At 26.8% G+C, this 24943-nt stretch overlaps 3 protein-coding genes across 3 annotated transcripts; 2 read left to right on the top strand and 1 right to left on the bottom strand.

Annotated features, from left to right (window-relative positions):
• Positions 1 to 102: 102 nt before the first annotated feature.
• On the top strand, positions 103 to 3486 carry LOC105360161 (abhydrolase domain-containing protein 16A). Its single transcript, XM_011496971.1, has 11 exons — positions 103 to 200; positions 335 to 388; positions 714 to 1018; positions 1206 to 1387; positions 1464 to 1578; positions 1769 to 1904; positions 2050 to 2214; positions 2321 to 2448; positions 2526 to 2725; positions 2816 to 2967; positions 3188 to 3486. Exons 1-11 carry the CDS (start codon positions 111 to 113, stop codon positions 3314 to 3316), a joined length of 1656 nt encoding a protein of 551 aa, XP_011495273.1. The 5' UTR covers positions 103 to 110; the 3' UTR covers positions 3317 to 3486.
• A 514-nt stretch (positions 3487 to 4000) lies between these two features.
• RanGAP (Ran GTPase activating protein) lies at positions 4001 to 7128 on the bottom strand. The gene is made up of 4 exons (XM_011496973.1): positions 6909 to 7128; positions 4968 to 6274; positions 4491 to 4706; positions 4001 to 4286 (listed from the first exon to the last, which is right to left on the bottom strand). Exons 1-4 carry the CDS (start codon positions 7024 to 7026, stop codon positions 4053 to 4055), a joined length of 1875 nt encoding a protein of 624 aa, XP_011495275.1. The 5' UTR covers positions 7027 to 7128; the 3' UTR covers positions 4001 to 4052.
• A 1467-nt stretch (positions 7129 to 8595) lies between these two features.
• LOC105360404 (small subunit processome component 20 homolog) lies at positions 8596 to 22429 on the top strand. Its single transcript, XM_011497299.1, has 18 exons — positions 8596 to 8658; positions 9024 to 9304; positions 9456 to 10936; positions 11334 to 12020; positions 12520 to 13087; positions 13600 to 14179; positions 14558 to 15271; positions 15982 to 16744; positions 17411 to 17867; positions 18169 to 18557; positions 18910 to 19385; positions 19492 to 19722; positions 19978 to 20310; positions 20393 to 20575; positions 20702 to 21032; positions 21113 to 21534; positions 21621 to 21890; positions 22274 to 22429. Exons 1-18 carry the CDS (start codon positions 8614 to 8616, stop codon positions 22427 to 22429), a joined length of 8367 nt encoding a protein of 2788 aa, XP_011495601.1. The 5' UTR covers positions 8596 to 8613.
• The last annotated feature ends 2514 nt before the right edge of the window (positions 22430 to 24943 follow it).

The raw sequence follows: 24943 nt of genomic DNA on the forward strand, positions 1-24943 counted from the left end.
GAATTCCACACTCCGCCAGCGCTGGACATAGTCTACGTTCCACACTATATCGTGTGTAGGAAAATAGTATTTGGAGGACCCGGGGGTGACTTTTACATTCCACCAGTGACATGTCGCTAATCAGCACCTTGTGGAAATGTATTTTCAGTCCTCGGCTTTATAAATTCTACGAAGTTTCATGGGTAGGGCGTCTCATCGACGTGGGTATAACCCCTTTAAATCACAAAATATCATCCATTAGCTCTCCTCTTTTATGCAGAGCTTTGGTTGTTTTGCATTGTAGGTTACTAGGCTGGTTTATACTTTTAATAAATTCCTTCTAATTGATTTACAGAAGCCGTATGAAGCAAAAGGACTGGAAAGATGGGGAGATCATGTTGTTATTACGGTAAGTCGTTCTTTTCATTTCTAGTTTTTATATAAATTTAACCGACTGGCTCATTGACACTACATGGAATTGGCTGCTTAACTTTTAATAATAAACTTTACAAAGTGAATTTATTGGAAATCCAACTAGAATATCCAGAAAGCACTTTTATTTTTAGAATGTATAATTAATTAGAAGCAAACGTAATCTGATGATAGCCGATTGTATTTAATCTTTTATTTTATGAATATTTCAACAAATTCTGGAACAAATATCTATTACATTGTATGTAATTTTAAGTAAATAATCTTTATTAACAGTACTATATTTGTATTTATTATTGTAGTTTGTAACAGCATGGTCTTTCACCATATATGCCATTCCACTGATCGTAATAGTCTTATTTAGAAGAGGTTCGCCTTTGGCAGATGCCTATACGATAACTCAATTTGTAACAGGAGCGAGTATTCTATTAGCGACATCTCTTATGGCTAGAGGATACTCAAGAGCGAAGAATCCGACTTATTTGAAATTTATGAAAGTGCTAGATAAAACAAAATCTCATTATCCTAATATTAAGCAGGAGCTTGGCAAATATGATTTTGAGTTTTGGGCATGGCCCATTGATTTTGATGTATCATCATCGGACAAGTAAGCGTCTCAATTTAATGACAACTATTTCCTTTAATAGTTTAATGTTTATGCATCTATATATTAGATCATGAAAAATATTATCAAGCCTTTTTTTTTTTCGTGTTAAAATTGTAATAGCAAAAAAAATTAAGTAACCATATATCTGTAAAATGTTGTTTTCATAAATGTTTTTATTAATTTACAGGAGTAAATATAAAAGAAAATTAACATTACAAAATCTGGATTCAAGTAGTCGAGCAATGAGTCCTAGAAGAAGAGATTCGATACTCACTGTACCTTGTAAAATTCTATCATATGGCATTGCTCACACCGTCGCCCTAAAATTAATATATCCAGGATCTATTTCTCTTGTCAATTGGATAATGAGTTGGTTTTAAATTACTTGTACTTTTAATTATCCTAACTCGATTGTATTAACAATATAATGCATTTGAATTTGTAGGTGGAATGCTTTTACAAGGTAGAATAGATTTAATCAAAATTGGAGCGGAGAGATTTAAGTTATTAACAGCTGATAATAATGAAATAGATGCAATTTTTTTGGATCGTCGATACAAGTACTAAAATTAAATTATTATATTAGCTATAGTTTTAAAATAAAGTAAGCAAATTAATGAATTACAAAAGATATTTAACGAGAGTTTATATCATTAAAATATTAAAATATTATATCTTTTAGAAATGAAAAAGTTAAAAATTGTGAAAAATAATATAGATCATTGTTATTAAATATTCTAATGCTTTTAGGAATACAAACGGTACAACGCTCGTTATAACGTGTGAAGGAAATTGTGGATTTTATGAGATTGGAATCATTACCACTCCATTGAATAAAGGTTATTCTGTTTTAGGGTGGAATCATCCAGGTTTCGAAGGTAGCACTGTAAGTATTCTATAAGAGCTTTATAAAAATTATTTATATTTATCTTAAATATATATATTGCAATTTTTAATTAAATATAATTAATTTATATCGAGAAAAAAAAACCATTAATAATGTGTGAATAATTTAATAATTTATATAAAAGGGCCTTCCATTTCCTGACCAAGAAGAAAATGCTATTGATTGTGTAATGAAATTCGCTATTAATAAACTAGGATTTCCAGAAAATAAAATTATATTAAATGGTTGGAGTATTGGAGGATACACAGCTTCTTGGGCTGCCATGAATTATCCTTACATTCATAGTCTGGTAAAATATATGATTATCGAATTTAATATACAATAATATTTTTCAAATTGAATATTTCCATACGAATTAAACAATGATAAATGATGTATATGACTTTTTTTTTTAGCTCCTGGATGCAACATTCGATGACATCTTACCACTGGCATTAGCTCGTATGCCTACATCGATAGAACCTTTAGTACGAAATGTTATTAGAAATTATTTTAATTTAAATATTTCGGCACAGTTAAATAGGTACGTGAAAATTTTAATGATTTTTACGCTATCTTCCCGTAAATATTTACGTAATCTAATATTCGATGTATCGACAGGTATGACGGTCGCGTTTTAATAATTAGAAGGACCGATGATGAAATGATTTGCGTACCAGATAACTGTTTAGCAGGAAATAGAAGTAATAAGTTATTGGAGAAATTATTATCTCGACGATATCCTAATCTTTTTGCTAATTCTACGGATTCATTTACGCTTTTATCAAATTTCCTTGCTGCGCCGACATACGCCGCTAGACGTAAGTTGTGAGCAAATGAAAAGTATTTGAGTTAAATATAAAAACAGTAACAGAATTATTAATATAAAGAAATATAAAATTTAATTTTAGAACTTATAGTGGATGATATTGGGGTCGATCAAAGCCGTTGTATAAATTTGATAGCAACCGATATTTTAGACAATAACAGTATTGTAAAATATCCATCAAAATTGGGAAGAGACTGTAATTACAAAACAAAACAACAACTTGTAATTTATTTGGTAAATATAATTATGAAATTAATAAAATTAAAAATTTCAAGATAAGGTTAGATTTAAAATCTCTAATAGTACATACAAGATTTTTAAAAAAGTCAATATTTAATAAAAAAAAAATTATTTATTAATTAAAATGTTATAAAATTAATACATACAAAATATCGTTTTAATTTACAATGCTCCTCCATATATAGATAAATAACAATTAATTTTTTAATTATAGGCGACTATGTACATGGACGAACAAAATTCGCAACATTGTATACCACTGACTTCTGAACTTTTCCGATCTGGTTGGGATCCAATGTCTACAATAAAGATTACGAATAAGGAAACTGATGATTTTTGTTAAACAAATATTATGTGGCTGTGAGCTTTAATAAGAACTCTAACGTTGATGTTAAATTTAAAAAAATTATAATTTTATGATTATGGTGGCTGAAACGAAGGATCAGGGTAAATTATTTAAGAAATTTCGACATAGTGTTTTTGTACGCGAAGCAAATATTTTTTTTTTTTTTTTTTTAACAAATTACTAAGCAAGCATTTATTAAGTCACCAAAATTTATGTTTTTATAAATTATGGTATATGGAAACATAATTACTGCTTATATTTAAGTCTACTGGCTTAAACTAGAATAAATAAAAAAAAAAACGAAAAGATACATGTATATTTAATAGTCATATACTTATATTTGATGTGATTACTTTTTTTAAAAATATTCATCATTTTTATTTTAATTATTATACTGACAAGCTATTTTTTATATATCAATCAATACAGGAGATCAAAACAAACAAAATTTAATCTTATGTATATGAGATAGCCTACCTATTTTCAATATTTGATAAATATACGTTATTTAAAAATTATATATGCTTTTTGTGTATATGTATATATTTTCCCAGAGAAAATTAATTATCAATAAATAAATTATATAAAACTCTTGTAAATAATGAATTTACATAATCATAAATATTTCTCATAATGCTTGCATATAATATTTAAACAAATAGTAAAATAATTTATTTGTTGATTATGCTAAATTCATAAGGTAATTAATTAATTTACTTTAAAGATAAAATTTTTAGATGTTAACAGTCATTAGGGGCAATGCATTAAGAGCCTTTTTTAACGAGCTTCTGGCTTCTTGAAAGGGATCGACTAGCCTAAATCTACTTGTTATTATTGGCTTCTCAATGAATACTTTCAAGGTGGCTCTAGTTTGTGGAAGAAAATAATCCTTATGACAGACATTTTCTAGTGCTTTCAAGCAACCTTCCAAATTCCAATCAATTTTTGAGGCATTTTTGTCTTCACTCTGTAAATTTTTCAAATTTATAATTAGTAAATTAATCGATTCCCTAAAAGTTTGAATAGTATATGATACATTAATCATTTAAAAATATATTAAAACTAAATTAATTCACTAAATTTAAGAATAAAATTATAATCTTATTTATAAAATGTATGTCTAATTACAATTTATATTATTAACTGAATGTTTATTCTTTTGGTTACTTACTTTTAGTAAACCTAGATTAACTAGAAGTGCATTATTTAATCTAGGGATTTGATTACATTTTATGGCAATTGTAAATAATTCTAAATATAATCGTTCCGTCACTTGTTCAACAAGATGTGCAACATCCATAAAATTAGTTTTGCTCAGCGCAGATACTTTCATTATGACTTTCACAATGTTATTCATTTGATCTTCACTTTCAACTTTGGATATATTCTAAAAATGTAATAATACATTATAAGCAATTAATACATTTTAAATAAATTATTCCGTATTATTAAAGCACCGTTTTTTTTTATTTACATCTACCTTAACTATACATTATATGTAAATAAATAAGAGATTGATCAAAGATACATCGCATCAAAATCTAATTTAATAAGACATTGATTTAGAGAATATTGACTTAATAGTCGAATTTCTGATAATTTAATTATTAATTATCAATTACTAACATTATTTACTGCATTTACTTACTTCTATATAATCAAGGAATACTTGTGTCTTGTCACCTTGTAGTAATATAAAATTTTCTTCGGTGGGTGTTTGCAGGAATTCTTGAACAGTCATTGTTTTTATTAGTTTTTTCATTGTATTTAAACTTTCATTTTTTTCTTGATCATCAGTTTCAGTACTTTCTTCTTCGTTTTCAGTATCTTCTTCATCATCCTCGTCGTCTTCGTCGTCGTCGTCATCATCGTCGTCGTCGTCGTCGTCGTCGTCATCGTCGTCATCATCATTATTTTCTTCCTCCGACTCTACTTCATCATCATCATTATTTTCTTCCTCCGAATCTACTTCATCATCCTCATCACAACCAAACATGTGCAATGAATCAAATCTACCTTTAAACACTTCGATTAAGATATTTTTCCCTTCTTCTTGAAAATAATTCCCTTCAAGAACAAGAGTATTAAGTTGAGTTTTATCAGCCATTGCCTTTGCAATAACATTGGCACCTCGAACACCAATTTCATTGGAGCTCAAATCAAGTTCGGTAAGCAACGAGTGACTACCCTTGTCGGCTAAAGATTCAGCTATTACTATTGCACCAGATGTCTTTAAAAGGCAATCTCCAAGGTTCAACTGCTCCAATAAAGGAAAATTATGCAAAACTTGCGCTAATGCTTTGGCTCCTTTTAAGCCGAATGTATTGTCATTAAGATTTAAAATTCGTAGGTTCGTGTTCTCTGCCAAGCCAGTAGCAAGAGCAGAAATTCCCTTGTGATAAATACCATTCTGAGGCATGACTACTTCCTCTAAACTTTTTAATATTTTAAAAACCGATGCTAAAGCTGAGGCTCCTTCGTTCTCAAGTCTGTTTCTTCCTGCGACAAATACCTTTAGTCCCAAAGGTTTTAACATTTCTTTTTTACTTTCAGCATTACAAAGTAACAATGCCTTGGCCAACAATTTTCCACCAGAAATACCAAGGCCATTATTGTTCAATCTCAACTCTTGTAATGTATAACAGGAACTGGAACTTAAAAGAGATGCCAATCCTTGTACACCAATTGGTCCGAAGGCATTGTCACTTAGGTCAAGTTCCACGAGCCTAGTTCCTGCCGCACATAATCCCTGTCCTAGATATTCCAAAGCAACTGGAATTTCATCTTTCATACGTCCAGTAAACATATCTTTCCACAAAGCTCTTTTTAAATTAGTTCCACATTTTTCAATAACTTTGGAAATACTTTTAGCTGCATCAGGACCAAGAGTGTTACCTTCAAGGTCCAAGAATTCCAAATTTTTACACTTTTCAATAGCATCCACAACTTCTTTTGCTGTTACAATAAAAATAATTTTACAATAAATATAACAATAAATATTACAAAAATTTAAATAATATTTAGTAAAAAGTATTTTACTAAAATTTATTTGTATTTACATCAAATGTAATACTAACAAAAAATATAAAATTAATAATCTTATCAAAATTAATTAAAATGATTAAAATATCAATTTTTAAAAATCATAATCATAATCAAAATTTACCAAAGCATTTATAAGTTCCTTTTAAATATATATTTGCTTATAATGTATTTTTATTGAATTGAATTAGATTATTTTTAAAATTATTTTATTTATTATTTAAATTTTCTCATTTGCAATTTCATTTTATGCTCGACAAATTTTTCACGACTTTACAAAATTTTTATGAAAATTTTTTTGAAAGAAAACACAATCTGTAAATTAAAAGTATGTTAAAAAAGTAAACACATAAACGTAAAATAAACGTAAGAATAAGAAAATCATTCATAAAATTAATAATAACAAACAAAATAGACGTTAAATAATACAGCTAATTCATCGTTATGGAAGTCGAATCAACGGCAGAACCAAAGTGGTTAAAAAAAAAAAAAAATAAATTTGTGTATTATTAAAAATATGATTGCACAAGAATAAACAATAATTTACCATCATTTTCATTATTGAGTTTTAATGATTTTCCAGCAAATGAGACACCAGATCCTTTAGTTTTTAGGCTAGCTTCGTTTAACGAATCACCAATTGCATTAAAATCGAAAGCTGACATTTTTTTACTTTAGTTTTACTGGACACAAGTGACGATACTTTCAAATTTACTTATTTTATTGAAAGAATTATTATATAAAAATACAGTAATCAACTATATAATCTTTTGAATATTGTTTTTAATGTACACAAAGAAACACGAGAAAACGTACGCGGGAAAAAATATAGACTACGCCATCTTCCTAAGTACTACGTGCGTCAATGAAATGTTACGCATCAATCAAATTGCCCTTAACTTTTTCAATGCACTATGCTGTGCATGTATATACGCGCGTATGTAAACACATAAAAATATATGCATGCATATATATACATATATATATATTTACAGATAGGCGTGTGTGTCATATATAAATATTATATATAATTAGATATAGTAAAATGTACATCTTTATTTTGTTTGAATATTTCACACTTTAATTGTCAAGCTTTATAAATAAAGTTTAGTAATAACTTGCTTTAATAATAAATTTAAGTTTATTTACGATTGCTTAGTTAAACCATTGTGAATAGATATGGAATAAAATATATATTAAAATACAATAATTTGATAAATTATTATTATTTGCGTGTATATTATTTTTCTTTGCAATGATTAAAAAATCGATTATGGTTTCTTTTAACACTATTCATTCATTAATTTTATTCATTAAGTAACATTTCGTACATTAGATCAAAGCATTAATAATATATAAGCAAATTCAGCTTATAAATATTTATACAACATTTTTACACAGATTTAACGACTATACAATATATATGCTTCAAAATATAAATAATTACGAGTTCAAATGTAAGGGTTTAGCAATGTTAATTAGCATTCAATATTCATTGAAAAAAATTACTCTATAATATTTCATATATTTATATTTGAATTATATTGCTTACAATCAATAAATTTAACAATGACAGCTCGTTGTGAAAAATAAAAAATATATATTTCTAATTGAAAGAATAAATTTTAATTAAAAGACAATTTTCTAAAGCAAATATTGTAAATTAAAATTATGATTTATTAACATATATAAACTTTTAAATAACATTTATATTAAAAGAAAAAGAATTAAAAATTAAAACATTACTCCAGAAAAGTTATTTTTAACGAAAAATAATTTAAATAAGATTGAAGAATATGTAATTGAAAAGGCTTTCTGTAAAAAAATTTTTTTTCAATCGCACTTATTACGAAAATGTGTGTAATTTTAGTTTAATTTAAGAATTTTTTGTTAACGAAACCTCTCCATTTTTTCACAATTTTCCCAAGACAATATCCCCTAAAGTAGTGCTAATATAACTAAGAAGTACTGTCAAATAACAGCTAAGGGTCATGATTCTGCACCCAACGAATGGAATCCATTTAGTCGATGGGTATTGAGTAGGAGTACTCGGATTACTGATCAAATTCATCTGCTACAGAATACCAGTAGTGAGGAGATTTAACTAACTACACGTGTTTGTAGTCTACACGCGGCGGCGCCTTTTTAAGGTTAAGGCAATTTTGTTATTAACTACTCTTTAAACACATGGAATGTAGTAAAAAAAATTAATTAATTGTAAAAGAGATTAGTGACAAATTTTAAATCCCATAATGAAGACTAAGCCAACCAAACATAAAGAAACTAATACTTTTAAGGTGAGTATAATCTGATTATAACTTATTTATTTCTAAATTAAATTTTTCTTATCTTATATTGGTTTATAATAATAGTAATTTTTTTGTTTTTTATAGAATGTTTTTTTATCCGTACATTCAAATAAATTAATTTATTTATACATTTTTTTATTTTACTTCGTATTTAAGTTAATACAAATATTATTAATTTAATAATAAGACAGTTTTGATAAAATCATGTAATTAAAATTCGATGTAGTACTTATTAAATTTGTCTTATTATTAATGGATAAGTAAACAGAATATTGTTATTGAACTTAATAATTTTGATATAATTTTTTTTATACAGATGTTTGTTTATACTAATATTTTCTTTTAAATTGCAGTTTAAACCATTTTTGGAGAGGGTAAACGAAATCGATATCGATGTCTTTCATAAAGTTGCACATTTTAATGAAATAGTTCATAATGAAACTGAAACATACTTTTATCAATGTGTTCAAAAATGGAATTTTCTTAATCTTTCCGAGAACTATTGCAACTTCAGGAAAGAAGTGGTAGATATAATTACTTTACCACAATTACTTAATAAAAAGCAACACGTTATCGATACGCTACTGAAGTATTTAAAATTAAAAGATCCATTATGCCTCTATTCGATTTTTGAGTAAGTCTTGATAAAAAATTACTTTACCAATAAAATTAGCATTAATATAATTACTAAAATTTTACTATAATTACTATAATTTTTTACTTTTGATTTTCTTAAATTATTTCAACATTCGTTAATAATTATGAACATTATTTGTTTTGTTTAGATTAACAATTGCCGTGGTCAAGGACTTGCAATTAGATTTTTATCCATACTTTCCAGAATTTTTAGCAAGTATTACTAGCTTATTATATACGAAAGATGCTGAGCAACTTGAACATACTTTTACCACGTTGGCCTATTTATTTAAATTTCAATGGCGTTACATAATCAAGAATGTAGATAAGGTCTTTGATATACTTGTCCCGTTATTAGCAGATACGTATCCACCTTATGTAAATAATTTTGCTGCCGAAAGTTTTGCTTTTGTGGTACGAAAAGTAAAGGAGAAAGAGGCATTTTTAAAACTAGTACTTCAAACTTTGGAAGTTAGACGAGATGGAGTGGCTGGCTGTGGAAAGTTATTATTTCATGTACTTTCTGGTATTGCGGGTCAATTTCATTCATGTACTGAAACTATTTTAACTTTATACATTAACGCTTTGTTAAATCCATTAATAAATCAGCAACTTCTTATCGAAGTACTGTCTACGGTATTTTCCTGTATTGCGCATGAAATCAATCCTAACAAATGTGATATATTTTGGACTGTAATTTTTAAAGAAATAGATGCATTCTCTGATAATTCATTGGTTAGTTTATTACAATTAATACAAATTGTAATAAATTATAAAGGTGGACAAATGCTCAAAGATTCTTTAATTTGGTCTAAAAAATTATGTGAAATGATTGATAAATATCAGAATAGTAGAGGAGTTTTACAGGAAATTATTAATGCTGTTACCGTAACTCTTCTTGCATCGAATATAACATTATTGCAAGAGACTTCAAGTTTTTTAATTATAAAACTGTTATCTATCAATGATCAAGATTTATTAATACAGATTACTGAAAAACTTATTACGTATTCAGCTTTCGAAAGTCTAGTATTGCCACAAATATTGAAGAAAAGTATATTTTCTACCATGGATGAAAAAATGCTTCAATTGTTGGCAAAAATTATTGAAGCAAAATCTCCTCCAATTCTGTGTGGTATAAATTTTGATAAATGGATTAAATTTAATTTGGATATTCGTTGCATGGATAGCACTATATTTCTAACAAAGATTTTGGATTCTTTAAAAGAACGTGACATTACAGAAGATGCTTTGAAAGTTTTAATTATATTACCACATTTGACTCATTTACAAGAACAACTTCGTTTAAAATTGATTGAAATTTTTGTTTTCTTATTTAAAAGAGTATTACAGGAAAAGCATCACCGGCAAAGGGTAAATTTTTCATTTATTTTGACAATGGAATCTGTTATTCATATTATGAAACCTGATGATTTTCATTGTTTGATAAGTGAGCATGTTTCTTGGAATAATGATTTATTGTCGGCATTAAATTTACACCAGAATGATATTTCAGTACTAAATGCTTTAGACCTCGGTCTTACTTATCTCAAAAATTCAAATCACTCCGAGGAATATTTCAATAAAATTAACTTTGACAAGCTTCATCAAACATTGGCTTCGAAATTAGGTAAACATTGCATATTTTTTATTTCTTTACGGTTAATAATTCTTAAAAAAAATACAATATAATATAATTTACAAAGAGTAAGGCAATTTTTTTTTTTTTTTAATAACAACGCAATGTACTTGTATATCAAAGTAATGTGAACCAATGAATTCATTAAAGGTCTAATGGTTCATTCGTTTATAAAATTTACAAATATTTAATAAAGTATTTTGTAAAGCAATGCTAAATGTTTTAATGATATTATTAATTAATGATAAACAAGATTTTCTTGCGTTTCATCAAATAATTCTGAAATCTCTAAAAATGATTAATAAGAATGTAAATATGATCGATTTTTCGTTTTTAATTAAAAACAGACGCGATCAATTAATTCATAATCTTACGTTTGTCATATTAGGTTCGATGAATCCCATTATTCGACTGACCACATCGCATATATACTCATTATTTTCAAATATGCCTGGCTTGAATCACTTTACAAATAGTATGGATCGTTCTGCAAATAATGCAGATTTCAAAAATGCATTTGAATTGCCGTACCTAGTGGAAAGTGAGCCGATAACGCTTCACAAATATCGAGAAAGATTACAAGGTTTACGGGCTCTCGACTTTCGAGGTGCCGCTATTAGTCGATTGGATGCGAATTATAAAGATGCTCCACTGCATTATCTCTTTGGCAATCTTTACATAAACTTTTCACTGTTGTGGGATCCCGTTTGCGAAGTCTTAATATCATATGCTACCGACGAGTGCTCGCAATTCTGGCCGCTTTTTCTCTCAAAGTTGAAAAATGAAAATAAACTGGAGGTCACACCCGAGGTACCATTTTTTGAATGCGATATATTATCCAATATGATTAGTCGACTTTTTTCTTCTTCTGATAAAGTGGATCACGACAATTACACATTCTTGCTATGGAAGTGTATGCATCAGATTGTTAATTATTGCGAGGTAAAGAATCGCGACTTTGTCGGTGTATTCATCGACTTCGTTGATTGTCATTTTTTCAAGTCGGACTCGGAAGATGCCAAATCTTGTAATATCTTGAAACGAGAACAAGAGATCAATTCCAATGACGAACAAGGTAAAATGGCTTCTAAATACTAATTTTTAACATGTTGATAATTTATCATGATTATTCTTGTAAAGTGATCGTTATTTTGTTGACTCCGAAGACTCGTGGGCCTATTAATTCATTTAAATAAGAACGTTACTTTATAAAAATTTCTTTATATCATCGCAAGATATTTATTTCATTGTATTTCATTATTTTTTAAAATAAAGTTTGATTTATCCTTCCGCCCACGTGTTGATTTACATAAACATTTTCATTCGAAGGTAATCTGTAATGTATATCTTGACATAAAATTTAGCGCTTAAATGTTGCTTCGCGCGTGTTGATAATTCATTTTTTATAAATTCTAAATTCTAAAATTATAAATTATACATTCATTTTTCTACTTGTAATTTTTAAACTGCTCTTTATGTATTAATTAAACAAGATTTACAAGATAGCGATGGTCATATAGAAGAAGAAGAAGAAGAAAAAGAAAAAGAAGAAGAAGAAGAAGAAGAAGAAGAAGAAAAAGTGAAAGAGGAAGATAATGACGACGATGAAACAAAGGAAGAAGTGAAAGGGGAAGATAATGACGATGATGAAACAAAGGAAGAAGACCAAATAAATAATGAAAAGGAATGTGCAAGTGAACAGAAGGAATTTCATTCTAAATTAACGAGAACAAAATCTGTCAAGCTTTTACTGGCTATGCTACAGACCTTCGGTAAATTCACCAATACTCGTTCGCTCTATCGCGAACCCGAGATACAAAAAATCTACCTCGATTTACTCAGTTCGAAAAATTCGGAGATTCAGAAAGCCTCACTCGCGTGTCTTTACACTTACAAGCACAAATATCTCATGCCTTACAAGGATCATCTGGACAATATCGTCGACGAAAAGAACTTGAAGAACGAGCTTATTCGCTTTCAGATTAGCGTCGATGAAGCTAATCAAATTGTCTTGCGAGATGAACATCGTGAAGATCTCATGCCTATTATAATGCGCATTTTGCATGCGAAGATGATGCAAAAAGTGGGAATGAGAACGGGCGGAAAATCTGGCGGACTTGTCAAAAGAAAAACCATTCTTAGGTAAAGCAACGATTCATTAATTATTTAAAATATCTAGTTGTGTATTTATTCAAATAATAACTCGACACATTTTACATGCTCTCCTGCCGCAGAACATTATGCACGTTGTTACATTCTGTGAATGGAAATAATTTGTAATATAGTACATACCATTTTCATTCAAAAATTATTTTCATAATTTTTATACCAAGTATTAATTTCTAAATTTCAATGTATAATCGTCGTTTGGATTATTGTTTTAATATTTTTAATACACATCGATTGTAATTCATAATGGTAGGAGTAAATTTGTAAATTTGTAAATTTCATTAACAACCTAATTAATTTTATTAATAGATCGATTGGTAAGAGTAATATTATCATCAATTTAGAATTATTCAAAATTATAATGAAAATTTGTAAATTTGTCATTTTATTTCTAAAAGCTAAATGATTACACCAATTAACAACAAAAATCATATCCCATATAAATAAAAGATTTCTTTTATATTTTTCTATTATATCGCTTCTAGGTTTCTAGCTGGTGTAAAAGAGGAAGAAATGATGATATTTGTAAGAATGGCCTTCAGACCATTTCAAAATTATCTGCCCATATTAACTGCTAACAAGGAAAATCAATCGAAAACAGATTTGCGACAAATGGTACACGACATCATTAACAATATAAATCTAGAGGCTGTTATTCCTCCGAAACGTTTACAAAGTATTGTAAATTTATTATCTGTGATAATTGAGCAGTTTGGTGGGAAGATGATGGAGAAGCTTTTGCCCCACTTGTTTGCTCTACTTATATGCGTTCTGGCACATATTTCTGCAATACTTAGTAAAACTAATAAAGTGCACTCCAATTACCTAATGCCCATTCGTAATGCACGTAATAATTCCATTAATATTTTGGCTCGATTTTTTATACATTTTGAGGATTACGATTGGTCCAGCTCGGAAATTGATGCATTATTCGATGTTGCGGTATTTCCATGGATACAGAAATTGCCAATCGAGGGGATACATACCCCAACGCCTTTATTAAAGATGATGGCAGCTTGGAGTAAAAATCCTCGATATTATTCGCTGTTTGTCAAGTTGAATGAGGTATGAATAAAAGATTTTATGTAGAATACAAACTGATATCAATCGATACTGTACTGTTCACTCTTCAAAACAAATTATAGCTTCCACGTATAGATATATTTGATATCATTTAGCCATTTATTTCCCGTTATTCTACACTTTTATTTTTTTTTATATTCAAATAGTTCATAATTATAAATATAAACGAATCAATTTATTCTATGTTAATTGAATGTCTAATATCAATAAATATTAATTAATTATTAAGAATAGATAATTAGTTCTAATATAATCATTAATACGACAGTATATCGATTGATATCGCTATCAAATATATTCATAAAACTAATACAATTTTTTGTTTTTTCTTTTTTCTTTTCTTTTTTTTTTACGTTTAAGGATAAAGAAACGCCGTTAATTTTTCTAGTAAAGCTATTGTTATTTGAAAGAACACACAGATGCGTATTACAAACGCTTCTCGATATGTTTGAAAAAATGCTGACATTCCAAGATTTTGAAAGAGAAGATCCAGATCGAATAGATGTTGATGAATTTAAACCAAAATCTATGCTTCCGATCGTTTGTAATAAACTAGATATCGTTAAAGATGAATCAATAAATTACGGATCGGCAATTCTGCTTCCGCACATTACCGATATCCTTAAATTTTTTGAAAGAAATTTAAAGAAACACTCGAGACATATTACCAATAGAACTGAATTAATTATTCTTTCACGTATTTCTGAATTTGTTTTGGATCCTAAAACATGTAACACGTTATTAATCCTTATTTTGCCAATTCTCCAAAAAAAATGTCGCGATTCCGAGGAGACAGTCGTACAATTACTGACTACAATAATAAATCTCATTAAATACGTAGAAAAACCAGAATTACACTTAAGATCGATTCAGCACTTTTTATTCCAAATTAAATCAGCGTCATCGAGAAAAATTTTAATGGAAATTTTAAATATTGTGGTTAAAAATAATGAAACAATGAAGAAAAATCAAGCGGTATTAATGAATTTAAATGCTTATGACCAAAGATGGATCGATCAACCAGATTATGAAAAGAGATTAAATGCCTTTGAAGAGATTGACAGATTAATTAAGGTATTTTATTCTCATTATTTTACTGTATAATTTTATTCTATCATAATATTATTTCATATTGAATTTAAAGTACTATTATACTGATATCTTAACAATATTAACAATCTTTTAAAGATAAATTTTGTATTTAACATATTAATTATAGCTGAAATTCTATATTTAAATTTAGAAAAAAGGAAGAAAATTCTGTTAATATTCCAGTTTTAAACAAAAAGAACGCTTTAACTTTAAATAATATGCATTTATAGGATTTCAGAGATTTTAAGATATTTATTTATTTGAGGTCATTCGTTAGAACGAGGAAGCGTTGAAACATAACTTTATATAAGTCTTATCTATGATAAATAAAGAATTCGAAAAAGCGAATTTCGTAATAAATTGTACATGTACAGATAGTGTAATATATTTATTTATAAACATTTACATGTTACAGACTATTGCTTTGCTGGCATTTAATAATTTTTTCAAAAATTAATTTTTTATCGATATAACTAACTATTCAAATATTCAATTCTGTATATATAAGATTCTATGTAATAATAACTGTAATTATTTATTTAAACTAACCATATCAACTTAGAAGTAAAAGTACAATTTAAATACCATTGCTATAGAGTTCTAATACACCTAAATTATTTTTAATTACGTTGATTTTTTCTTGTAAATTTTTTTATATTTTATATTATAAGTATTAACATTTTCGTTTTAAGGCAAACGAAATAACCCTGGAATTCGGCGTTGGTGTTATCCTCAACTGTTTCTTTTTCTTAAAAACCGATAACGATTTAGCTATAAGGGATAGATCGGGTCAGTGCTTAAAAGTAATCGGTGTTTACCTGGCTAAAAAGTTCAAGGACTCTGCGATTGACCGAAAATATCTTTTGGAAGAAACAATTTTAACAATCGTCAGATACGGTATCAGGAGCAAAGTTGAAAATATTAAATTTCAGTCAATAGCTTTTATAGGGCATATGGCTATGGAATGTCCCGATGTTCATCCAGTATTGAAAGATTTGCATACGTTGACTAATAAACAAGATCCAGAAGTCGATTTCTTTGAAAATATGCAGCATTTACAATTATATCGAAGATCCAGAGCTTTTCTGAAATTTTGCAAGATTGCGAGAAGTATGACAAAAGCGCCAAACTCGAGAACACTAACGCAGTTTATTTTACCATTATGTTCCTCATACTTATGCAACGAAAAATATATACACAAGAACAGTTTAATTGATACTGCAATCGAGACAATTGGAGTTGTATGCCAACTGTTGCCCTGGAATCAATACGAGATTGTTTTAAGATTTTATCTTGTTAAATTGAGAATGTGCACGGAATTTCAAAGACAGATTATTAGGATCGTGGTTGCGATTTTAGATTCTTTTCATTTTAATTTATCAAAGTACAAAGAAGTTGAAGAATTGTCAAAGGAACACAGTTCTCTAAATTTAACAGTTCCAATCGCTAATACAAGTGAGTTGCATATTGCTTAGTAAATTGTTTAAAAGTTAAAAACACGTATATATACTTTTTTTTTCAGAAAAAAATTTATTTAAAACAATTTTCCATCAAATTTTTTGCTTATACTTTAATAAAATTTTGTCTATTTGTTAATACCAGTGGAATATTTTTAAAGGTGTATACACACAAATACACAGTTATAAAATTAAAAATTGTTATATTAGCAATCCAATCTTATTTATTGAAAAATATTGTAAATCAATTTTCATATACTATTCTACATTATATACAATTTATTTTTATATTAAGATAAGAATAATAAGAATAATCCGTCAAATTAATAATAAAAAAATGTAATTAAATAATATGAAAAGAATATTCAGGCATTAAAAGTTATATTTCTTATAGAGAAGAAAAAAATGTATACAAGAGTCCGTACATTATATATTTACAATATTTTAAATAAATATTTCATAATTTTCTTAATAATTAAGCTTATAATCATTAATAAATGTTCAATAATTGAACCATTAAATAAAAAATTTACTTCAAATTCTTTTCCTTTTTTTTTTTTTTTTTTTTTTTTTATCAATATTATTAATATTAAATGTATGCTTGATTTCACACATGAAATTAATAAATAATAACATTTTCCCTTTATTGTTATTGCTATTGAAGCAGCCAATGTGCTACCGAAACCATCCGAAGAATTACCATCTGATAAATCATTGAAGCCCAATGAAGTCGATATCAACGAAACGCAGAATACAGAAGAGATTATGATTGAACACCTGGACGAGGCTCTAAATAGCAATAGCATTATTGATAATATTGATAATATCGTAGAGCAAGTAGAGGAAGATGCCACAAAAGATGTACCAGCTGTAGAGAAACAAACAATGCTTACGCAACATATGGCGAAACGGCTTGTATACAGTATTTCGAAAGATTTGCTACCCCAGCTTCATAAAGCAATAGCGTCGAGGACACGTTATGAAGGAAGTCACAAAGTTAATAAGAAAAGAGTCAGTAACGAACTGGAGGAGGAGGAGCTCATGAGAGTTCCAATTGCTCTTGCCATGGTTAAATTATTGCAGAAATTACCCCACGGAATACTTGAAGCGAACTTACGTGGGTAAGTACTGTGCTACAATTGCTATTTCGTGCAAAAATATTTGATAGTTTGCTATAAAAAGTAATAAAAATTAATTATAAGTAAAAAGAATGTTATTTTTTGTGAAGAAAATATAGGGATCAATAATATTGTTTTATAATTTGAAAAAAAAAAACGCCTAAAAATATCTATAAAAGAGTTGTTTTTTCATATTATAAAACAAATCTTTCAAGTGAAAATAGAATCGAAAAAGAAAATTGAAACTTGGAATGCTTAGAATAGTTTATTATATTTAGAATATTAAGAAAATTTTCTTTTTTAGAATATTCATGAAGATTTGTACATTCTTGAAATCTCGTCTTGAATCTGTGCGTCGAACAACTCGTGAAATCTTGCAAAGTATTATGATTACTTTGGGCCCAGATTACTTACATTATTTACTCAAAGAAATGAATACTTTACTAACCCGTGGCTTTCAAGTCCACGTACTTGCATTTACTATTCACGCTGTACTTATTACGTTAAAGCCATTTTTTAAACCTAAGCACATAAGTTTGAATTTAGCAAGTATTTTGAGTGTTTGCAAAATAGACTTGTTTGGTCCATCATCGGAGGAAAAAGAAGTCGCGGGCATTGTGAGAAATGTATCTGAAGCAAAGTGTACAAAAAGCTTCGAAATTTTTCACGTATTAGGAGAATTCGTTGACGAAGGTATTATTTATTTATAATATAAAAATAATTTCTTTAAAAATAATTATTGAATTTTATGATATATATATATATATATATATATATATATATATATATGTTTTTAAAGAAATTAAAATTTTTATTGTTGAATTTTAAAAAACAAAATAAATATTTGAAAAGGTAAATATTAAAAGATAGTCAGTTATCATTTATAATAACGTAAATATGATTTCTATATATTTTTTTGTTTTCATTTCCTGTGTACGTATATGTGTATATATTTTACATCCTTAAAACAAAAATATCTTTTTCTTTGCTTTATTATATAATTAATTTATTATTCATTAACTATAACTTTATGGGGTTATTTTAGCGGCTATAATCGATGTGGTGGTACCGTTGAAAGATGTTCTAATACGTACTCGTTCGCATAAATCTATAAGAAAAATTGTCGAATCTCTCCGACGATTAAGTTTGGGATTAGCGGACAATAAGTACATTGAAATAAATGAATTGTTAAATTTTTTGCACGGTGTGAGTTCCGAAAGTATTCCACAGCTCATGCCAGAAAACTTAAAAGAAAAGGAGACTGTTCAAGAGAAGACATTAAAAAATGTTATAAAGAAGCCGGATTGTTTTTTAATTCCTCCAGCGCCAAAGACCAAAATGGGTATAAAGATTTCGGCTAAGACTTCCAAAAATACCAATGCGCACATTATGATCGAATTTAGTTTAAGACTCTTTCATATCTTGTTGAAGAGAGATAAAGTCGCTAAACCCGAATTAAAACCCTTATTAGATCGTTTTGTACCAGTATTGAGCGATTGCTTAAACTCACAATATGTGAAGGTAAATTAATATTGGAATATAAAAACTAGAATTTGATATAATTAACGCTAAAATTTATATATTTTAAAATTTCATTAAATTACATTTAATTTTATGAATAATTTAGTTGAGCGCATTGGCACTACAATGTTTGAATTGGATTCTTAAAGTTGATCTTCCTCTTGTTCGCACCTGCACGGTACAAATTTCTACTTCAATATTTAATATTTTACACAAATATGCTGTTGCTGGATTGAGCAAAGGCGACAATTTCGATTTGGTGATGGCTGCATTCAAATGCATGTCCGTTCTTGTGAGAGATGTTAAGCATTTTGTTGTAAAATCGGATCAACTCAAGGTAATAATTGGAATTATTTGATAACGATACAATAAAATCATTAATTTTATTCCATATAAAGTGGATGTGTTGTTATTTTGTCACATAATAAACTTAATAATGTTTTCTGATAAAAATTTGACTGATTTCAAAATTTTTACTATATTTTGTTACTTTGTATCATTTTATGTGTCACATATATATATATATATATATATATATTGAAAGCGCTAGGCTTATATTTTATAAATAATTAATTCAACATATAATCTACAGGTATTACTAATGTATGCAGAACAGGACTTGTATGACAGCGACAAGCAAGCTACAGCTTTTGGCTTACTTAAAGCCATAATTCATCGTAAACTTTTTATATCTGAAATGCATCAAGTAATGGAAAATGTGGCAACATTGAGCATTACTTCAGAACTAGATAATGTCAGAAAACAGGCGCGTGCTGTTTTTTATTCATATTTAATGAACTATCCGTTAAATAAACGTTTGAAAAGGCATATATCATTTTACGCAACCCAACTGGGATACGAATTACAGCCTGGAAGACTAAGTGCACTGGAAATGATTTACGCAATTGTTACAAGTTTTCCATTAGTAAGTTTTTCTTTTTAAAATTAGCTATATTTCTAAAAATTTGAGTAATTTATTCGAAATGTAATTCAATTTTTATTTGCAGGAAATACTTATAGAATACTCAGGTTTCCTTTTCTTAACAGTTGGTGCTAGGCTTATTAATGACGATGATCCAATTTGTAAAAAAGTATGCGCTACATGCATCAATGAAATTATAGATCGTATTCCACATAATCCAAGAAATAAACTTTTTAATAGCATTATTTTATGGTTGAAAGATAAAAAGGTATTTGTATTTTTACTTTATAATACATATTTGTGTGCGTGTGTGCGCGCGCGCGCGTGTGTATACGTATGCATATGTATGTATAATTTGCACTTCTCAATTAATATATAAAATTTAATCATATAGATAGCACACAGACAGTTGGCGGTTCAATTGTGTGGTATTTTTGTAATGGTAGAAAAGGAGGGTTTCGAACCCCGACTTAAAGAAATCTTGCCCCTCTTAACAAAACAATTTTACAGTGATGAAAACTTTGATGATAATGATCAATGCGGTCGTTTTGTCAAAGTACATAAAGAAAAAAATCACGATATACAAAGCAAAAACATAAAAGATCCAACAAAATTGAAAGATCATCTTTTTTATCAAGTACTACAATTATTATTGAAGATTTGTACAAATTGTCATACGTTTTTAAAAAACGAACAGTATACAGAATACGTAAATACATTTGCAGGTAAATAAAATAAAAATAAGATTTTATTTACGAAAAATTAAATATAAACGAAAACCATCAAATATTTAAATATTTTACAGAATACAGTCAGTCATTATTGGCACATCCCCACTTGTGGGTACGATTAGCAGCGTCGCAGATGCTTGGTTTTGTTCTTGCTGCTCTTAATGTTGAGAAAGTCATTCATTTGATAAATAACCCAGCAGATTGTAATTTCGATGATGGATATATATACTCTAATCCAATCGAACAACTACGAAGTTTAATTCTAGATTCTATCGCACAGCTACAACCAGATACAGACTTTGAAGAACTTTATGATCAAATTATTAAAAATCTAATTTTTATATCAAAGCTTTTAACAATTACAAAAACGGATCAGGACGATTCTTCTGAACAAGACGAAAATAATAAAAATTCCATATCTCTACTTTGGCTTCTTAAGAGGTTGAGGAAATGTATAAATTATGAAATATCTCAAGCACCAAAATCCACTATTATCGTAAGCGAAGCTTGTATTTTATTTTATAATTTACTATATTATAACTATGTCTAATTTATTATACGGAAAAATATTCTTTTTTGCAGAGATCTTCAGTTTTTAAGTGGATGGCGGGTGTAATTGTAATGATGGAAATTGATTCTCTCAAGCCTATACTTTTTCAATTTATGTCTCCTTTGGTAAGAGAAATGGCCACAATCGAAGAATCCAATGCTCCTCTGCGTCAATTGGCGAAACAAGTTGCGACGATGATAAAGAAAAACATGAATATTGAAGATTACACACGTTTATTGAGTCAATCACAACAGAGAATAGATATGAAAAAAGCAGAGAGGAAGAAAACTCGTTTACAGCAGGTAGACACTATTTAAGTTTTTTATTTATATTATTAGATCAATGAACTTTGAAGTTATTTTATAATTATGTATCATTGTTATATGAAATAATATGTGTCCTTAAATGTAATATTTTTGAATTATACTTGACAATTCAATTTATTAACATGATTATAATTTTATGAAATGAAGAAAAAATTGTAAAGTTTTCAATATTTTAAAGAAAATATATTCAGATTTAGAAAATTAATTAATTGAAAGACAATAATACAATAATATACAATCATTGATTCTTCATATAAAAAAAAAATTCAATTAAAATAGTGTAGAAAAAAGGAAATGCTATTTCTATTATGACGTACTATAATCTAATGAATTATTAACAAATATTTTATTCGTTTAAGGTTGTGATTGACCCAGAGATCGCTGCTAAAAGAAAAATTTCAAAACAATTGAAGAAAAAAGTGGCTCGTAAAAGAAAAATTGAAACTTTAGCAGGTAAAAGGGGCACACGAAAGAAGGTGAAAAAAGAGGTTGATTTTGATTTGGAAGAGATGTAATATAAAAAAATCATCATTTTTGTATATACTTTAATACATTTAAAAAATATTTTGTATATATTTGTGTATCTATATATATATATATATATAGATTTTTATATATATATATATATATATATATATATATATGTTTTTTTCGAAAAAAACTAATTACATTTTCAATATTAGAAATAAATGTAAATCTATTATATAAAATTTAATTCTACAATTTTGATTTTGTTATTTATTTAATATTTCTAATAATTTCATTCTCGATCAATTTACAATAACAGGTAAGATATTCAAATTTTTGTAATAACTGATAATTCATTACATATATGGAATTTTAATTATATTTTTAAGTAATTCATATAATTGTAAATAAATATATTAAAAATGCTTTTGTATATGAATGTAAATGAAAATTACTAAAAAATCTAAATAATTTTTCTACTAAAATAACAAATTAATATTTAAAACTATTCTCGTTTTATTTTTCTTGATATTAATGTTATTATTTTATTTGTGAAAGAAAAAATATTCAAAATTTATCAAGTATTTCTTATTACATTACAATTTTCAAAACAAATGATCATTTATTGATTTTAACGTAAAAGTAATAAATGAAATATATGACGAAAAATGTTAATTTAATTCTTAAAATAAATCTTTCATTTACATTCATTGAAAATGAATTTTGAAATTGTGTATTGTTATATTGATACATAATAATACTTGAATTTTCATTGTAAAATAAATATTTCAATAAACTTATATAATAATAATTATTATTATCATATTGTTATACTATTATAAATATCTGATGTATCTAGTAACAAATTAAAGAAGTTTTTAACAATTATTAATTTGTATGTTCAATTTAATGCACATTTTATGCAGCCCTCCTACGGCATATAGTTTAAAAATATATTTATAAAATATAAATAAAATTTATTACAATTTCTAATCATACATTATTAATACAATAAAATCAGTTATCTATAATATATATGTATATGTGTATATATAAGGTTAATCAATTTTGTATATATTATTTTATATAATTTTATATATATTATATATTTATGATATAAAAGTGTGAAAAAATTTATGATATATTTAAATTATGATTGTTCATGTTTGTAAATAATACTTTCAGATATATTAAAAAAGAAGTTTTTATTTATGGCGAGTAGTGGTATAAGTAAGTGCATATAAGAAATAAGAAATTATTCTGATTGCAACTATGATAGAAACAGTAGATTACAATGATTAGATATTTATTTCAAAGGCAAGTTTACATATGTAAACTAATTATAACTAGAAAATTTAATATGATTTGTAATTTTTCAGTTTCTTAGTAAAAATTTATTCTATTAAACTATATTATATTTACATTTATATTTTATTATAATTTTATCATTTTGTCATTTTCATACAATACGAAGCATAATTTTTACTTTAAATTCCAATATTAAAATAATCATTGGATTAATGCTCAAATATCAAAGCTATTTCACATTATGTAGCATTTAATATTGGATCCTTAAAAAAAACTTAGAATGATAGTCACCGACTGAGGCATACTATTGCTCTATTATATATGGATAATATTATTAATTTATTCAATAATAATTTTGAAATAACACTATTTTTAGAAAAATACGAAATGAAAATTTTATTAATATTATTTCACGAACATATTGAAAATCGCTTATTTTTTTTATCTTCAAAGTCATGTCTCTTCTACTTTATTTTATCAAATTAGAAGACAGACAAACTTTATTTGCGCCCAATTTTATCTAAAATTCTAGCCTAATAGAATTGTGCGATACTTGTGTTCAATACAATAGATCAAATGATCTATTAACATATAAAATGAAAACATTTTTTATAATAGATTCCAGAATAACATTTTCCTTTTTTTAAAGCTGTGTCAATAAGAAATTATGCAATTTTTCGCGTATTATAAAAAATAAAGTTTAATAATTGTAAACCAGAGTAATATAATAAATTTTATTTATATAATACTCAAGACTTAATATATTTGCATAAATGTGTAAGGACAAAATTTAATTTTAAATTAAAAATATACATCTACTAATATCTGGAATAGCCTATTATGAACAGTTACTATGATTAAATAATCATATATCTTAATTATTGTTAATAAATTGTACCATATTGCATAAAGCTTCTACATTGTTAATTATTTTCCAGCTTATATTTTAGAGAAGTTAGGAAATAATTGTATAATATATTAATTTTATTGGTAACTAATTACTCAGATGATTAAAATATGTTAATCTTAGAAAGTAGCAGACTCTAAATTTATAAGGTTTTATACTTTAAATATTATTGTTTTATTTTCAGATTTTAATATTACAAAATATTATAATACTTAATTTTCAACAATTAAATTTAAATATTCTCAATACTATAAACTGATAGCTGTGAAATAATAATTTTAAAATATTTTGATAGTTTTATTCTTTTAATTTCTTGTAAAAGAATTATTTATTAATATTTTCGTAT

The sequence above is a fragment of the Ceratosolen solmsi genome, unplaced genomic scaffold (assembly GCF_000503995.2).
Source record: "Ceratosolen solmsi marchali unplaced genomic scaffold, CerSol_1.0 scaffold13, whole genome shotgun sequence".
NCBI classification, from domain to species: Eukaryota; Metazoa; Arthropoda; class Insecta; order Hymenoptera; family Agaonidae; genus Ceratosolen; species Ceratosolen solmsi.

Excerpts from the sequence above, each read along its gene's own strand:
- LOC105360161 (XM_011496971.1), top strand. The coding sequence starts at position 111 with ATGTCGCTAATCAGCACCTTGTGGAAATGTATTTTCAGTCCTCGGCTT. Across the intron at positions 1,388-1,463 it reads TCTTGTCAATTGGATAATGA|GTGGAATGCTTTTACAAGGT; the intron begins GTTGGTTTTAAA and ends TTGAATTTGTAG. Across the intron at positions 1,579-1,768 it reads TTTTTGGATCGTCGATACAA|GAATACAAACGGTACAACGC; the intron begins GTACTAAAATTA and ends TAATGCTTTTAG.
- RanGAP (XM_011496973.1), bottom strand. The coding sequence starts at position 7,026 with ATGTCAGCTTTCGATTTTAATGCAATTGGTGATTCGTTAAACGAAGCT. Across the intron at positions 6,275-6,908 it reads ACTCAATAATGAAAATGATG|CAAAAGAAGTTGTGGATGCT; the intron begins GTAAATTATTGT and ends TTATTGTAACAG. Across the intron at positions 4,287-4,490 it reads TTAATCTAGGTTTACTAAAA|AGTGAAGACAAAAATGCCTC; the intron begins GTAAGTAACCAA and ends AAAAATTTACAG.
- LOC105360404 (XM_011497299.1), top strand. The coding sequence starts at position 8,614 with ATGAAGACTAAGCCAACCAAACATAAAGAAACTAATACTTTTAAG. Across the intron at positions 8,659-9,023 it reads AAGAAACTAATACTTTTAAG|TTTAAACCATTTTTGGAGAG; the intron begins GTGAGTATAATC and ends TTTAAATTGCAG. Across the intron at positions 14,180-14,557 it reads TGTTTGTCAAGTTGAATGAG|GATAAAGAAACGCCGTTAAT; the intron begins GTATGAATAAAA and ends TTTACGTTTAAG.